The sequence below is a fragment of the Vombatus ursinus genome, unplaced genomic scaffold (genome assembly GCF_900497805.2).
Source record: "Vombatus ursinus unplaced genomic scaffold, bare-nosed wombat genome assembly UNPS02014782.1, whole genome shotgun sequence".
Lineage (NCBI taxonomy): Eukaryota > Metazoa > Chordata > Mammalia > Diprotodontia > Vombatidae > Vombatus > Vombatus ursinus.
In genome coordinates, this window is record NW_020954560.1 from 3,334,457 (window position 1) to 3,353,521 (window position 19,065).

The 19,065-nt window shown below is 38.2% G+C and overlaps 1 protein-coding gene across 1 annotated transcript in view; it reads right to left on the minus strand.

Annotated features, from left to right (window-relative positions):
* MAN1A2 (mannosidase alpha class 1A member 2) overlaps positions 1–19,065 on the minus strand; it is a 225,585-nt gene that overhangs the window by 51,229 nt on the left and 155,291 nt on the right. Inside the window, exons 7-8 of the mRNA XM_027866720.1 lie at positions 5,646–5,769; positions 5,229–5,322 (exon numbers count right to left, since the gene is read on the minus strand). Of these exons, the coding sequence (XP_027722521.1) occupies positions 5,229–5,322; positions 5,646–5,769 (218 nt within the window). The remainder of the gene's footprint in view (positions 1–5,228; positions 5,323–5,645; positions 5,770–19,065) is intronic.

The window sequence follows — 19,065 nt, forward strand, 5'->3', positions numbered from 1 at the left end:
CCCATCTTCTCCATAGGAACAAGCACCCAGTGTGACGCAGACAATACTCTGAAGTTACTTTAGAAGAAACAAGTATGGAAGACAAAACAAAAGATCTCTTTTGAGTAACAATGAGGTCATTGTCTAAATTTATAGTCTCTACATAAATGCTGAATAAACTCTGCATTACACATTCTTTCAGAAGAATAGTTACTGTCCAAATTGTGTTTCACTTAAGTGTCCAAGGATTTTTCTGTAACAGGTGGAAAGAGCATTAATAATGAGGGGAATAAGGGCAGGTTTCAAAGGGGAAGGGTGTAGCAGTAAAGGAAGGCAGAGATTAGCAGATGCAAGAATGAGGAGGGAATCATTCCAGACATTGGCGATGGCTTGTGGGAACACAAGGAGGTAATAAATAAAATGTCAAGTATCAGGAATAGCCAGCAGCCCAAATTGGCAAAAACAAAGTACGTGAAAGGAAGACACCTGAGCTAAGTTTGGAGAGGTAGACTCAAGTCAGACCGCAAATAGGTCTTAAATTAGAGACTGAGGAGTTTAGATTTTAAATCCAGAGGCAAGAGGCAGTCAATGAAAATTGTTGAGTAGAGGTTTGCATAAATAACGGTGCCTAAGGAAGATTATTTGGCAGAGGTGTGAAGGATGGATCAGTGATGGCTAAGACCAGAGAAAGACTAAATAGGAGGCTATTATAATAGCTTAAGCAAGAGATGTTGAGGACAACTAGGATAATGGCAATGTGAAGTGACAGAAGGAAACCATTTGATTTATTACAGAGGCAGAAATGATAGAATTTGACAAACAAATGGAAGTGGGTGTGAGGAAGAAAAAAAAGTCAAGGAGAGCTCAGATCTCTCTCAGTTCCTAGTTGGCAGAACTAATTTTGAAATTATTTGGCTTCTAGACCATGCCCCCAGGAAACCTATGATTGGGATTGAGAAATCTCATCAGTTTCTATGATCATATTAGCTTTGTTACTCACACCTCTGATAGGAGGGTAGAGCCACAAACTTTTACGTGTAAGTGAATAGGACTGACGTCTCATTTCCCGCCCAGCTGTACTCATTTTAGGCTTATCTGGTTTCTCCACCATACCTCCCCTTTTCACCTTTCTTTTGTAAAAAGCCTTGTCTTTCTCCATTAGATTGTAAACTCTTTGAGGGCAGGGATTATCTTTCTGGTTTTGTATTTATATCCCCAGAGCTCAGCACAATGCGTGGAGGACTTTTTTTTTTTTAACTGTCATGTTTTGTTTGTTATTAAAAAGATGATACATTCTTGGGGCAGCTAGGTGACACAGTAGAAGTCAGAAGGACCTGAATTCAAATCTGAACTCAGACCTTGACACTTACTAGCTGTGTGACTCTAGGCAAGTCACTTAACCCCAACTGCCCCCCCCCCAAAAGGGAGATGATACATTCTTGTATTCACTTTAATGGGGGGCGGGGGGAGAAGGACAGCAAATGACTTAAGAGCCAAAAGAGGGAAAAAAAAAAACAGAGTCATAGAATTTATTCCCAGATCACAATCATGTCTACACTATCTAAATAAAACATTTTCATTCTAAAGAGAACTTGACAGTAATTTTGTAGCGTATACATTACCACCATCAACCCTAATTTTTATAGAAAGTAGTAACCGTAGTGCAGATGACAAAAAAAAATAATGGGAAGACACAAGGTAAATGGAAGTCAGAGAGAATATATTACCAGCAATGATTTACATGAAATAAAATGGGATAAAAGACAACATCAAGAACAAAGGAGGTGGACTAAACTTGCATCCCTCAAATTAACACACATACACACTTACTTCTTACTTTTTAAGCCTGGGAACCTAACCAACATATAGTATTGTTTTAACGGGAAAACGCAGATAGCATTGCAAACAGATTTTAAAATGAATTTTTAGAACACAAGCTGTTCCAAAATTGGAAATCACGTTTAGTAAATTTCTATTTTGTTTTCATTTTTCTCTACTGAAATGATATTCAAACTGCAGGAGTCAGAACAAACATGGTTTAAAGTAGAACAAACATGGTGCACAGATCTACCACTGTCCAGTACAAGCCTCATAAGTATCCCCTAATAAAACATATTTACTTCCACGATGGTGTGGACTGCCCTTCTCTCTTAGGTATCTTGGTATTGTCTCAGAGTGTCTGCTGCCCTAGACTTGGCATAACAAGGACAGAACAGCTCTGCCTCCCTGCAACTGGCATAGTCAGCAGATTACCAAAGAAATGGGCCTGGGCAGAGAGGCCTCTTCTGAGGGTCACCCATACCCCTGGGGGGAGGGGTGGCCTGCATGCTATTTGTCTGCCTTGGGCCCAGAAAGAAGGTGGGGAGAGGGGGTGTTGTGGCAGAATTCCTGAGGCTGTCACTCACATCCAGGGACAAAGGGATGGCCAACTGGCTTATGCCAGTTTATGGAAGATTTATAGCCTAGGCAAACAGGAGACTTTCAGCACTGGTATGAGAGACTTTGAAATGGAAATTATTGTCATAGGACAAAGAACAGAATAACCTAGAGGCAAAAGATGGAAGTGAATTGAAGACAGGGAAAAAGGAAGAATGTTCCTCTCCTCTTGCTCTCCCCTTCTCTAATGGCAACTGAGTCAGAGGGCTGTCAGGAGAGAGACAGGGGAAGAACAAGTCAGTAAGGTGAAGATCTTTTGGAGTATGGTAAAATGGTTCGATCAGAACACACAAGAAACAAGACAGGAGGAGTTTTGAAGGGTAATAATTCATTAAGCTGTGTGTGTGTGATTGAGTGAGAGAGAGTGAGAGAGAGAGAAGAGAGAGAGAGAGAGAGAGAGAGAGAGAGAGAGAATGAGAATGGTCTCTGGAGACATATAGTAAGGACTGAACTGAGGATAGCAACATACTTGTGAGTTTTGCTTATTATCAGGCAAAGAGGAGTAAATATTCAAAAGGCTGGTAGCTGAAAAGCCTCACTAGCAAGAGAATATTAGGGCTACTATTTCACAGCTGGTGGTCTGCTTGTGTGTTTTTCTGTGCCTGTATCTGTGTGCCTTTCAGATTCTGTGCGTCTGCAATTACGCACATGGAGTTTAGAGGGAACACCTGGCGGACAAATCTGTATCTCAGTGTCTTGTTAACTAACCACTCTGGGAGCTCTCTAAGTTTACAAAAAGATTACTCCTTTCCCATCACATTCTGGAATGATGGCAAGATTCATGGAGTATGGGGCAAAAGACAGATAAGAAGTAAGGGAGTCTTTTCTTTCAAGACTATATAATGTTTTTACATCATAAACTAATTAGTTTGGGATTAATATATATTCTCTACAGTGAATCCTGAAATTTTCAAGCAAATTTTGGGTGCACATGCTTTAGAATTTGTTTTAAGGGAACTAAGAGGATTTCCCACCACCCAAAATAACAGATTTATCATTTTGCAGCTAGAGAAGGTCATCTCACTGGTTATAAAGAAGCAAGGGTGGCGTCAGTGAGTTCTCAAAGGAAAAATAACTTTGAAGAAAGAGTTATTAATAACTCTTTCCTAGTTCACGAAAATGAGGAAAAGGTTTGGAATTAAGCTTGAATGGAATATTTAGTTAGATACTTGAGGAGTCTTACAAACTAAAGTTAAATACTGTTTTGAAATTAGAAATTTTATTTTATACTACACAAGACTCCTACACATTTTTGTAATAGATTATGTTCAATCTGAATTTTAGGAACTGTCAGGCTTCCTCCCTATAAAAAGAGAAGCTTATTTAAGGGAGCAGGAAAAGCAAGCCCAAGCCCTCCTGAGAACTGCCAGATAGATCAACTACAATAGCTTGAGAAAAATCCTCCCAGAAAGGTCCATTACTGAGTGATGAGAATCAGTAAGGACTGGAAAAATCACGAAAATTATGGAGACCACTTCAGAGCTGCCCCGAGAACAAAACCTATCACAGAATTTCCAAAAAAAGATGTTTCCAGAGAGTAGACGACCACATGGAACATCTAAGATCCAAGACGAAATGCGCTGATTAGATGGGAGGAAGTTACTAAGATAACTTGATGTTAGTTAATGCTGACAACCATTACTGTGTTACTTGGGCTTCTTGTTTCACTGTATCCATATGCTGAGTTCCCTCAGTCATGTTGTTATCATGTGAACTTCCCCTCTAAGATCTGATTCATAGTTTTAGGTATTCTTGTACTATCATTAATCAATCTTGTCCTTAACATTCACCAGTCAGGGAAAATTGTGTAAGGTCTTCCACTGACAGAAAGAGGGAAATTGAGAAAATGAATAATCCTTATTCTGTTTTGTAACTGATTCTAATCTGTATCATACCCCCTGCCAACTCCAATCTGTTGTAAAATTCCCCAAGCGATGTCTCTTTGTTTCTGAACTTAGTTCAGAATTTCTGCTAGTCTGTAAAGTGTTAACTTCAGGAATTCACTTCTATGACTAAGCACCAAACGCCACTGACACTTTCCTTGCCTCCCCCCAGGGTAGCATGTAAGGAAACTGTTAACAATTGTGCTAGTTCTCTCGCTGTTTGTGTTACTCCCCTATTTATGCTTATATCGCTGTTGTAGACTGTGCCTCCAATGCCGTTCACTGGTAGGCTCCTCTGCTTCCTCCATGCTAACGAAACCACTCGTGCACTGCTCAGGGAACTCTGCAGAAGATACTATGGGAAAGAATGTAAAAGCCATCCTGGGCAGAATGCCTTCTCTATTCTGTTTCAATATAATACCTGATCTGGCCTAAGAGTTGTGTGCAGAACTACCACTGTCCTGCTGCCATCCAGGACAAGCCTCGTGAGTAAGCTTCCTCCCAATAAAATCTATTTGCTTTCATGCCAGCATGAACTGCCCTTCTGAATTCTTGGGTATCTCAGTATTCTCTCACAGGGTCTGCCACCCTGCAATTGGCATAATCAAGACAGAACACATGTGCCACCTTACACATACTTGAAAGCACATATTAGTATGTAAGTTCAGGATACAAGGATCAACAGTGGAAGAGAACAGACAAATCAATAATAGAGAGCTAAGGTAAAAGTTAAGCATGAGGCAAAGAATGTCAGGTATCAGGAATAGTGAGCTGGAAAAACATGTCACTTCCTATGTGATCTTATGTCTGAAGCTCTCTTCTAAAACTGATGTTCTGAAATATTTTCAATATTAAGTACCTAAAAATGTGTTTCAGAATACATTATGTTTTAACAAAAATGCAAACGTCAATTATGGAATAAATACTTACGCTGACCCCATCGGCCTGTTTTAGGGTTCAAATAGTTTGGATAAAGTCCATCAGGCCGATCCATTTTCTGAAGCAGTTTTCGAATGTGCATGACCTGAACAAAACAAAATATAAACAATATAAAACCATGAATGTAAATACAATCAACTGTTGACATTTAGTCTTTTTCTCTCTTGGATTCCATGTTCTCTTTATATGCTATATATTCAATTAGATTTTTACAGAGACTTTTTAAAATTAAAAGATATTTAATTAACAGAAAATTTTGCTTATACGTTTTCCTAAAAGAAAAAAGTTAATTTTATTAATAAAATAAAGAACAAATTCCTGACAAACAAATTCTCAGAGTATGCTTACTAAGTTTTATTAATTTTTCTAACGTTGTAACAACTCCAACTTACTGAAACTACGACTGACCTTTTGGTAGTAGACTGGGTCCCCTGTCAAATAGCTGAGGTGGACAAATTCCATATGTAGGGTACCAAATTCAGCCAAAATGCTGCTACCTGCAGAGGCCCAACCCCAGTTTCGCCCAATTCCACTGAAAAATAAGAGGGATAAAATTAAAACAGGTGGAAAATCTGGAAAAATTATCAATGAATACACATAGTTTATATATATATATATATAAAAAATTGATTAGTGCATATTATAGTTTAAAATGCAGTTTGAGTATGCCCTAGAAAAACTTCACAAGTCAACAGAGGTAAAAAAGAGGTCTCATTGTACAAAAACTGTGAACCACATTAATCTCCTGAAATTCATAAACTGGAGATTATCCAATAATAGCATCTAACATGAAAATTAAATTCTTATATCTTACACTTAACAGCAGGATGTAATAAATAACGATCACCAGCATTACCATGTGAGTGAGGGAAACCTTCTCCAAAGAATCTTAAAAGAACAGCAGGATTTAAACAAAGGATGGGCAACATTTCAGATAAAGAGTTTCAAAAACGCAGAGGTGAGAATCTCTATGGTACATTCAGGAAATAATGGGTATACCAACTTCATTAAAGCTGAACATTCATATATATAAAGGGTAAAAGCAGAAGATAAATGAGTGGCAATGAAATCATTGAGATGTGCTGTGATAAAGGGCTAGGTTAGGATAATAGTTTGAATGAAAAATCAAGAATGGGTACAAAGGACATCACAAAAGGAAGAACCTACAAGAACTGGACAATGATTAGATAGATACAAGAGACAGATATAATGATAGAATCAGGGGGTGAAGTCAAAGATGACTCTACAGGATCAACTAGATGATTTCTGAAGATCATTACAATTCTGAAAATTTATGATTTTATTACAGATTTTGAACCTGAGTGATTGGAAAACTGTGGTACCAATTTAAAAACAGGGGAATGTTTGCCTTTGGGAAATGATGTTTATTTTTAGACTTGGATGGGAAGGACTGGCCAGATTAGCCATCCAATGGATAAAGATAAAGAACAGACGTTTAAGAGATGTGGGCTAGGGATACAGAAATAAGAATGTCTACCTAGAAGTAATAGCTGAATCTAGGAGAATGACATCTCTGGGGTCAAGGGTGTAGTGTGGGAAGAAGGCTTACAACTGAGCCTTGGTCAGTTGGTATTTAGAGGCGAACAGACAAGAAATCACCAGGGAAGTAACAAGAAAGATAGACCTAAAGAGTAAAAATGGAACCAAGATAATGAGCGTCACAAAACAAAGGAAGATTTTAAGGATTAAGTGGGAAATAACGTCAAATATAACAGAAAGATCAAGGAGAATGACAAAAGAACCCTTGGCCTTCAGAACGACGGCATGATCAGTGCCTTAAGAGAGAGCAGTGTCAAAGTATTTTTTAAAGAAACATGTTTGATTACACTGTATGCATTCCATATAACATATTCAGGAGTTTAACAGTAACAAAAGGGAAGGACAACAAATCAATGACAGCCTAAAAGCACTCCTTATGGACTCTGAGTAGAAAATGCATACAAAAAGATGGAAACCAGATTATAAGGAGTGGCTGAAGGGTAAGGAATTACCTGAAGTGAATGGAAAATGAACTGTTTACAATTTGGTAGAAATGAAAGAAACAAAAGGACAGTAACTTGAAGATCGGCAGAAAATGGTCTGTGTGTTTTTTTACAGTGAGAAAGGAAATGAAAGCATTTGTGGTTGGAGGTGAAGGGAAGCATGAAAAAGGAGAGAAAAAGAGGAGATAAATGAGGAAAGAACAAGGTGACTGTACTAAAGCTAGAGTTCATGGATCTGAGGTCTGAGTACAAGTGGAAAGAGAAAGAGAGTGGAAGAAAGAGTGGATGAATATATGCAAAAACTCTGTGGTGGCAAGTAAGAAAGATGAAGATCAGGCCAAAAGCTCCAGATCTTCTCGACAAAAGAACAATTGTGAGGTGGGCAGATGGGAATGCCTGCTGCTGCTTGAGATATCTTGGGATTCTGTTATTCAGTGACATTCTTTTCCATCCTATGGGCATATCTAATCTTCTTGAGCACTTCTACGTTAAGCTACTCTTTGTTCAAGAGGCATCATGGTTTGAATTTTAAAAAAATTTCTTTCTTTACTTTCATTTCAAAACTTAGAAGCCACATAATCTAAGAGAAACAGTAATATACAGGCAGCAATTTTTGTTTCCTGTCAATGTGCTTAACTGAGCAATAAGTCTATTGGTGAAAAGGGAGTAAATAATCCAATATTTGTAGATTTATTAACTTATAACATCACTAAAATTCCTTTGGCAAATTATTCTTCCTAAAACTCTAAACAGGACACTAGCATCATTTCCTGCTAAAGTATGAAGTCTAGACAAAGTAGAAATCTTTTCTTTTTTTCAAGTCATCTATTTCTCTTTTTGCGCATGTTGGAGAGATTAAGGAAAACAAACTTGTGATTTCATCAGGATAAGGAACTTTTGGTGTGAAAATTTCCTGCAACAATGCAGATCTTCAGCTCCTGTATTACTCCCTAGGTAACTTAATTGTTTGGGGGAACTGAAAGATTAACTGGTTTGCTCATGATCACACTATGTCTTAGAGTCAGGACCTGAATCCAGGGCCTTCTGAATCTTTGCCTGGTCCTCCAGCTACTGCAAGCCTTTTTCCTTAGCAATGTCAAAATTCAAAAGTAATATTACTTTTTATTCAGCCATTTAGCAAACAACATTAAATAATTTTCACTACACATCACTATGCTGCTTTCAGCTCGTCTTACATTTTAACTAAAACTACCAAACAATAAAAATAAAAATGAGTAACAATTTATTAAAGATATCAGTGAGGCTAAGAGTTATATTTACATTTAATTACTATAATAGCAGAAGCTTTTTTTTCTTTTAAAAAAAATCTTGGTTAATACTTTCTATTCTGTTTAAATAACAGAAAGGCATAACAGCTAAATGATAAGTATGAAAAAAAATTCACAACCACTTCCTCTACAGACATTTCCCATCATTACAATGTTTGAGTCATATTGTGAATTCATCTAAGAGCAAAAGCTGCCAGTTTTCTTCTTTCGAGCAGAAGTTCTTCTGTTAAACTCTCATTCTACCTCAAATGACATACTTGCTCCTTGAAAAAAAGATTGCTTAAAGGAGTGAATGATTGTACAAAAGCTAGTTACTATAGACACAGGTCATTTTAAAGTTACTGTTAAGATAATGAATGCCATACATCAACATTTAAATTCTTTAATTTTTAGAGTGAATGAATTAAGACAAAAATGCATGCCAAAGTAAACACTTTGGGAAAATGCAAATGACTCTTTCAGGAAAGAGTTATAATTAGGCAGAGTTCAGGTAACACAACCTAAATTGCAACCCACCCCCCAACTGGATCACTTCCTAATTTCCTAAATTCCCTCACAGCAACAATCCAAATCATTGCATTGGAAAAGCCTTGTGATATAAAAAGCACTTTGGATCTGGAGGACTTGGGGTTAACAAAATACAAGCTTTTTGAGGGCAGGGTCTGTTTCATTTTTGTCTATTTGCACAGCATCTGGCAAGCGCTGCTGAACTGAATCTTGTTCAAGTCACCTTCTTCATGTGTTAAATGAAAATGAGGATCCTTTCCAGTGCTAAATACATGCTGTTACAGCTCTTTATTTTTCTTTAGTGAATATTAAATTAAAATATAAAATTATTAGAAAATATTAGGATTTGAAATGTCTTGGTAGAAATTGAATTTTGCCATAAATGCTCTCAGTGGTATTGCTAGACAACAGGTTTTGTAAGAAGAGAACTTTAAGTATTAGAAGTAGAATCGAAAAAGAGTGTTTTTCTTCCTCTGAAGATATTCTGGATTATCCACAAATATTGAGGGGAGTAAGAGCCACAAATAAAAGGAAAAGAAAAGCCCTATGTTTCACCTCCAGGGTTGCACTTAACTTTTATCTTTTATATCCTCTTATGATAATGATCAGGACTTGATTCACCTCCTTGAGAACAGGGATCTATGAGTCTGCATAATTTTGCTGTTCATCCTTCAAAGATATTGGCTACTGGACACTCCTTTCTCTTTTAAAGCCTCCTATGGCAACCTTTCCCATTCCCCACAGCAGGAGAGCAGGAGACCTTGTCTCCTAATATGTTGAGAAAAATAACAAATTACCTGTATTGTTTCCTTTGTTCCTCTACTCTGTATCTTAAAAACCCTTCTAGGGGGCAGCTAGGTGGCGCAGTGGATAGAGCATCAGTCCTGAAGTGAGGAGGACCTGAGTTCAAATCCGGCCTCAGACCAAACACTTGACACTTACTAGCTGTGTGACCCTGGGCAAGTCACTTAACCCCAATTGCCTAAAAACAAAAAACAAACAAACAAAAAAACCCTTCTAATCCCCCATTCTCTCCTCCCTTTCTTGTGTTCCTTTTCTTTACAAAAGGGAATTCCCCTACTTGCATCTGGACCATATTCCTTTCCATCTCCTCCAGGAGTCTTGCCCCTTTGATCAGATCATAGTTCCTTCTAATCTTTCGGTTTTCCCCATCTAGTGGTTCCTTCCCAGAAGCTACAAACATTACAGGTTGCCTTAAAACAAACTTTCACTTATTCATCCCAGGACCTTAAGCCATTATCTTCTACTCACAGTCAAAATTTTATTAAAGATATGCATATTCATTGACTCAAGTTCCTCTCTCCCAATCTGATATCTGACCTCATCAATCAACTGAAACTCTTCTCTTCAAGGTTACCCATGATGTCTTCAGCACTAAATTCAATACTCTTTTCTCAGTCCCACTCCTTGTTGACTATTCTGTAGCATTTAACACTGTTTTACTTCCCCTAAATACTCCCACCTCTCTGATGGTTCCTAACATTGCTTTATCTTGGCTCTCTCCTCCTATCTGTTCAATCAAATCTTTTCATCTCCTTTGCTGCATCAAGAAAGGGAATGGAAAAACATTTATTAAGTGCTTACTATGTTTGCTAAGAACTATGTTAAGTACAGAGGATACAAAAAGAAAACCCAAACACTGCCCTCAAGAAGTTTGCACTGTAATTGGGGATACAACACATAAAGGAGAGGCTCATGTTCATATACAGTTCTGGATAGGCAGAAAGGACAGACAGTACTTAGGCAGGCAAGATACCAGAGTAGTATCAACTATCGGAGTAGTTGAAAAAGCCAGAGAATGTTGGGGAATCATAGCAGAGCTGATGGGACCCCTACCAAGAGTGTGGTGGTTTCAAGGGTTACATTGGAGTGGTGCTCTAGGATAGGTACAGCAGAAGGTAGGAACTGAGCAATAGCCAACGAATGTTTACTAGGGAAGGTATGAGTCCATAATGCTTCTCAATGGAAGCAGGTGTTGCTGGTCTATGTTCCTGCTGTCAATTGGCAGTCTGGGGTCAAGGAGACTGAGTTATCTGGCTTTCTGCTGTGATGCTCTATATGTGTGGTTGGTCCTTGTAGTGGGTCCAGCAGAAGGCACATTGGGGGCGGGGAGAGTCATCATCTATGTCATGCCACTAATTCTGCCTCCTTCTACCCGCAAAGCTCTGTCCTGGACACTATTCTTTCTCTGTGTCCTTTCCTCAGTGATCTCATCAGTTCCCATGGGTTCAACTATCACCATAATGCATATGACTACTAGATACTAACATCTAGCCTTAATCTTTCACTTGAGTTCTACTACAGATTAACAACTGGCTAAGGGGTATCTCCAACAAGATGTTCTTTTTTTTCGGGGCGGGGGGGAGGGGAGCACACTAGGGAGAGATAAGCTCCCAATGAGTTCCCTAATACTAATGCAACTATTCAATAGCACTATTTCTTTTACATCCCATAAGTATTTATACTTCAGCATATCTAAGAAAGAACTCATTAAATCCCATCCTCCAAATTTCCCCTACACTGGTGGAGAGAACCACTCTTTCTCCCACTCATGTTTACAACCTTAAACTTATTCTCAACACTTCCCTCTCCCTTATACTCCAAAACAATAATTTACATAATATTATCAATTCTACAACCACAGTGGAGTTTGCAGTATAACAGCCCCCCCTTTTTTTCCATTATTGGGCCACCACTTTAGTCCAGGCCCTCATCAATGCTAGCCTATACTACTAAATAGCTTCCAAAGTCATTAATGATCTCTTAATTGACAATCATAATGGCCTTTTCTCAGCCCTTATCCTTCTTGACTTCTGTTCAGCCCTTTAACACTGTCACTCATTCTCTTTTCCTCGATATTCTCTTCTCACTAGGTTTTCATGACATTACTATCTCCTAATTATCCTACCTATTTGGCTGCCCTTTTTCAGTCGCCTGTACTGGATCTTCAGCCAGGTCATGAATATTAACCTTAGGTGTCCCACTGAGCTCTCTCATGGGACTCTCTCTCCTCTTTCTTTTATATATATCTCTTTTCAACATTCACTTTTGTAAGATTTGAGTTCCACTCCTCTCTCCCCAAGATGACATGCAAACTGATATAGGTTCCACATGTGCAATCATATTAAACATATTTCCATATTAGTCATATTGTGAATGAAGAATCAGAACAAAAGGGAAAAACCACAAAAAAGGAGAGTGAGAGAGAGAGACAGAATGCTTCCATCTGCATTCAGATTCCATAGTTCTTTCTCTGTATGTGGATAACATTTTTCCACAATGAGTCTTTTGGAATTGTCTTAGATCATTGTATCGCTGAAAAGAGCTAAGTCTATTAAAAGGTGGTCATTGCACAATGTTGCTGTTACTGTGTACAATGTTCTCCTGGTTTTGCTCACTTCACTTAGCATCATTCTCTCCTCTTTCTATATTATTTCATTTCATGATCTCCTCAACTCTCATGGACTCCAGTATCAACTTTGCTGATTATTCTCAAATCCATTTATCTTGCCCTAACTTCTCCACTGACCTCCAATCATGTAACTCCAGCTGCCTATTAAGTTATCTCAAGCTGGATGTCCAATAGACATCTTAAGCTCAACAGGTCCAAAACAAACTTATTATCTTTTCCCTTAAACTACCACACATCCTAACTTCCCTAGTACTGCTGAGGGCAACACCATCTTCCCAGGCCATCAGGCTCAGAACCTGGCTGTCATCACTAACATTATTTCTCAAACCTTACCTCCAGGCCCACATCCAATCTGTTCCCAAAGTCTACTGGTTTTACATTCATAACATCTCTCAAATATAGTCCCTTCTCTCCTCTAATCCTGTATACACCACTCTGGTGTATACCCTCATCACCTCATGCTTGTAAAGGCCTGCTGGTGGGTCTGCCTGCCTCAAGTCTATCCCCATTCTAGTCCATCCACCACTTAGATGCCAGTGATGTTCTTAGAGAATAGGCCTAACCAGGTTATCCCACATTCATTCCCTCTGACCTCTAGAATCAAATCTAATACCTGTGTTTGTCATTCACAGCCTGTTTTACCTGGTCCTCTATTACCTTTTGCAATCTTACTCCTGCCATGTACTCATGAACCCAATAATCATTCAATGGGTGATCTTATTGATATAGGGAACTTCTGGGTAGGGAAACTGCCAGCAATGCAGGTTGGCAACCTACAGTCTGAGATAGTTATGGAGACTACTGAAAGGTTCAGTGACTTGTCCAGGGTCACATACCCAGTATGACAGAGACAGAACTTGACCCTGGGTCTTTCCTGACTCTGATGCCAGCTCTCTATCCATTATACTCCAATGCTTCTCATACATGTATAGCACAATAAAAGTTACTTTTAAGTTTCAATTTATTCAGTAATACTTACTGATTGATTTATATTACATTCCTTTCTTATGTATTATCATGGTGAAGAGGCAAATGAGTTCTTAAAAGTTATGCCAATGTAGTATAACCTCGAGCAGACACTACCAAGGTGGAAAGGTTTCAAGTAATGACCTACGGTTGTGTCAATACTTTTGGGAGAACTAAGCTAATGGTGGTTGAGACTAATTACCAGATCGGCCAGAGAATGTTGAAGATTTTAGCCACAACAGATTATCATCTAAATAATATCAAAGGGGCTGTGATTCTGTCATGGCGAAGGGAGTACTTCACAAATGATGAAATCACAGATCCTTGACAATACTGAGTGACTACAGATTAAAAAACATTTTCAATGATGTGGACTTGTAAAAGTCTTTTCTGCATCTAAGTTAATTTCCCACATTACCATTCTAAAATTAATTAAAGAATGTCAGAGTAAAATAGCTCCACAAATGAAAAAGATGAATTCTGCAAGATGCCTATGTATTAAAAGGATTCAAAAAAACAAACATATGCCAACATTGATGGATTTCATACCTATAGTTAGTTCCTTTCTGCTGTGAAGAATTTAGATCCCAAAAGAGAATTGGGTCTTCCAGAGCTAAACTTATCACTACAACATCAATATATGTTTTCCTTTAAAAAAATTAATGAATAAAATTAATGAGTAAGAATATATAGATGTTAAAACAATCAAGTAAAATAACTTTTGCTTTCTTCAGCTTTTAGAAGAGTGAATTCTGGTTACCTAGAGTGGTAGAAGGACAGAGATGCCTGGTATGCTTAGATTTTGTCATCTGGGAATAATCCTACATCAAAAATATCACTAGAAACCTATGATGCTACTAGCTGAAACTGAATCTATTATTTTTAAGCTTATTTTTAGGAGGGAAAAGTGTAGCTATTCTTCTCAATCCAAAACAATATTCTTTCAATTACTTTGATACATTTGTTAAGGGTAACACCCTTGGACAATTCACAATAAAGGCATCAGTTATTCTGTTTAGTAAGTAAGGCATGTGAATACCCTTAGAAGCTTGTCTGGATATAATGAAGATCTTTATATGATTAAAGACAAGATTTAGACTTAGTAAACAATTCACTGCCATTGAACAATTATAGTAGACATTTACTAAGAGTCTCCCAAAGCATGGCATTTAATAGGTTTCAAAGATAAGCACAGTATGGTCTTTGACTTCAAGGTGGTTAAAATCTAGTAAGAGACAAGACACATCTAATAGTCATAACAAAAAATAAATTGTGAAAGGCATATAAGAAAGGTAGACAGAAAATACTGTGGTAGTTTAGATGAGAGACAAAACACTTTCACCCTAGGAGTGGTATAAGTTAGGTAGAAGGGATAATGGAAGGTTTCTTAATGAGTGGGACAGAACTTGAATGAGTGAGATTGCAATAACCAGAGCTTTTGAATAGTGTTGTTGTAACTTCAGGGACCGGCTCTGGCTCTCTTCCATTTGTATATTAATATACTGATTCATTCATTCAATAAGCACTTAAGAAGTGCTTACTATGAGCTATGCAACTGGCATATAAAGATAAAAGGACTAGGTCCTTGCCTGTAAGAACCTTAAATTCTACTAGGGAAAAATAACATGGACACAGATAAGGAAAAATGCAAAGTCTATATGAACAAAGTACAAAGTAATTTTGTCAGAGGAGGCATTAGCGACTGACCTATATAGAAGATGGGACCTGAGCTAAGGAGGTGGAAGTGAGGGACTCCAGGGCATAGGGTTCAGTACAGCCTGTGACAAGACAGAGATAGGAAATAGGAGATGGAATGTTGGATACAAAGAATACCAAGTAGGCCATTCTGGCTGGAATGTGGAATACATTAAAGAAAGTAACATATAATATGCCTTAAAAAGTTCTTCATGTCATGAAGAACCTTAAGTGCTAAACAGAGACATTTTTATTTTATTGGAGAGGCAAAAGAGAATTTCTTGAGGAAGGTGAGTAAATATGGTACGACGAGTGCTGAAGAATATCAAATGAGTAGTACTGTGGATTACGAATTGAGAGACTGGAGGTAGGAAGATTAATTAACAAAGTATTAAGATAGTATAGGCCAGAACTAGGGTGATGTCCATGTCAACAGAAATGAGGGGACAGATGCAGAAGCATTGAGGATGTAGCACAGATGAGACCTGACAACTGAGGACAAATGGTGGGAGCAGGTAAAGGGTCAACAATGGTGAAGACAACCAAAAAATTATAGATCTGGATGAGTGGACGGATAGCGGTGCTCTCTTCAGAAATAAGAAAGTGAGGAAGAGGTGCAGGTTAGGAAGACAAATGAGTTCTGCTTTGGGCATTTTCAAATTGAGCAGGTTGTAGGACATTCAGCTCGAAATATCAAATGATGAATTGCTGATGTGAGGCTGGAGTTTAGGAAAGAAAACAGATCAATCAATAAGCATTTATTAAGCACCTACTATGTGCCAGGCACTGTGCTAAGTGCTAGTGATACAAAAAAAAGCAAAAGATAGTGCCTTTTTAAAAGACAGAACTCAACAAGTTCACAATCTAATTGGGGAAATAACACACAAACAACTATGTACAAACAATCGAGATTATAGTATCAATTGGAAATAATCAATAGAGGAATTGGGAAGGCTTCCTGAAGAAGGCAGGATTTTAGCTGGGACTTGAAAGATTCCAGAGAAGCCAGGTGGCAGAGATGGAGAGGGAGAGCATTTCAGGCATGGAGAAGAGTCGGTGAAAATGCCTGTAGCCAGGAGATGGTATGTCTTATTCAGGCAATAGAAATAAGGCCAGTGTCACTAGACTGGAGTCCACAGGAGAGTCAAGTATAATAGCACTGGAAAGGCAGGAGGGATCGTTTTGTTATCAAGGGCTTTGAAGGCCAAATGAAGGATTTTCTATTTAATCGTGGAGGTAACAGAAAGTCATCAGAATCTGAATATGGGTGTGACGTGGTCTGACGTAAGCTGTAAGAAAATCATTTTGGCGGCTAAGTAGAAGGATGTACCGAAACGTGGGGGTCTGTGTGGCAGGTAGATTTACTCACAGCTATTTACAATAATCCTGACTTAAGGACATGAGGACCTATACTAGGGGAGTGGCTGTATCAGAAGAGAAAAAGTAAAATCAACAGACCTTGGCAACAGATTGGCTATGGGGGGTAAGAAACAGTGAAGAATCCAGGATTACACCTAGGATCAGAGCCTAAATAGCATAGTGGTGCACAGGCCAGTAATAGGGAAATCTGCAAAGGTAAGGAGTTTGGAGGGACAGGTGAGCTAAGTTTTGGACAGGTTAGGTTTAAGATGTCTCCTGGACATCCACATTGATATCCAGGTAGCAGGAGACCAGTTGAGAGGTTAGAGCTAGATAAGGAGACTTGAGAATCAAATCTGGATACATTAATCTAGAAGTCATCTTCAAAGAGGTGTGGGGATATGGTAGCAAAATGCTAAACCTATGGTAACTGATGAAAATGTAGAAGAGTGCCCAAGACAGAGCCTTGAGAAAATGTTCAGAAAGGGGAATGGGAAGTGGAATGAATGATTGAAAAACGAGGACAGAGGGGAAAAAAAGTGCAAAGTTCAAAGAGCACTGGTTACAGAGTCAGAGTACCTGGGTTCAAATCATATATTAACAACTGAGTTAGAAATTAGGACTAGCTGGCCTTCTAAGGGCCCTTCTAGTTCTCAATCTGTGATCTACGAAAGATCAAGAAAGCACCAATAAGGCTGAAGAGCTTTTTCAATTGAGTGATAAGGTTGGGCATCAGACTGCAAAGCACTGAGAAATGAGGGAGAGAGAATGGAGCCAAGATATATTATAGATGGCTTTCTGTAAAAAGGAGAAAAAGACTGATAAGAAGAGAAATATAGGATGATAGCATTAAAGAATGGTGGGGTCAAATGCGGTTTTTGTTTGTTTGTTTGTTTGAATACGTATGGTACCTGATCACATTCACAGGCAGCAGGGAGGGAGCGAAAAGATAAAGAGATTAAAAGTTAGAGATAAAAATATTCCCTAATATAAACAGTCAAAGAATAGGAACAAACAGTTCTGATAAGAAAAAACTTTAATTATTAAAAAGTATTAAATATTAAATTATTAGAAACCTTGCAAAAAGTTGTTCCAAATGAGTAATAACAAATGAAAATCAAAATAACTCTGCAGTTCAATCTTATATAGAGCAAAACTGACAAAACTGACAAGATGACAAAAGATATTACCAATGATGCTGGAGCTGCACACAGACAGGCTTGACAATATACTATCATGGGAGCTATAAATCCATTCATTCTGGAAACAATTTGAAGTTAAGCTAACCAAAGTGACTAAAATGACTATATCCTCTGATTAAGAGAATGCAAAGCTAGGCATATGCCTTAAGCAGGTCAAAAGCAAAAGAAAGGTCTTGTATTTTATTTACACCAGTCAGCATATATTTATTACATACGTATTATATACCAAGCACAATGCTAATGGGCAGCTAGGCTGCGCAGTGGACAAAGTGCCAGACCTGAAGTCAGGAAGACATATTTCTAAGTTGAAATCTGGCCTCAGACACTTACTAGCTGTGTGACCTTGGGCAACTCATTTAACCCTGCTTGCCTCAGTTTCCTCATCTGTAAAATGAGCTGGAAAAGGAAATGGCAAACCACTTCGGTACCATTACCAAGAAAACTTCAAATGGTGTCATGAAGAGGTGGACGTGACTGAACAACAACAACAACACTATACTGAGTGTTGGTAATAACATTCCCCCCCAAAAAAAGAAGACAGTTTCCCTCAAGAAAATAGGTACCTAGTAGAGGGACATAGTGACAAAATGCACAGTACAGTCGTGCAGGTGGATGGAAAACGAACAGATGGCTGGTCTAGGTACCTTCCTTAAATGGAGGTTCTGAAGGAAGCTTCTATCTCTATCTGCTAAATCAGAGAGAGAGGGCTCCCCCCCACCCCCGGGGTAGAGGGTACCAAAGAGGCATAAATTCCAAAGCTGAAGAGATCTTTCAGGTAGGATCAGGTTACTAGGGCATTATACAAAGCATTATTTATTACAGATGGAAAGAACTGAAAACAAAGTACCTACTCATTGACTGAGAAATGGTTAAACAAATGAAATACTGTAATGTAATGGAGTATTACTGCACCAAAAGAAACAATGACCATAAAGAAATTCAGAGAAGTAGGCAAAGACTTATATGAACAGATACAAAGTAATCAGAATTAGAACAATAAACATTTTGAGTACATTTGAAATGGAAACAAAAGAAAACCACAATACTACATCATTATAATGCTCAACCCTAGCCCCAGAAAAGATAAAAAAAATGCACTGTCCTACATTCCCAGTAAAAGTAGGGGACTCTGGGTGTGGTAAACAGTGTTTATTGTGAGACTCAGTTGATACATTGTTTGGTTTTTACTGAATTGCTTTTTACCTCTTTCTTATTTTATTCTTTATTAATAGAGATGGCTCACTGGATAGGCAAAGTGGGAAATTATATTCAAAAGTGATGATGTAAAAAAAGGGGGAGGAGAGAGAAAGAAAGAGAGAGGGAGGGAGGGAGAGAGAGAGAGAGAGAGAGAGAGAGAGAGAGAGAGAGAGAGAG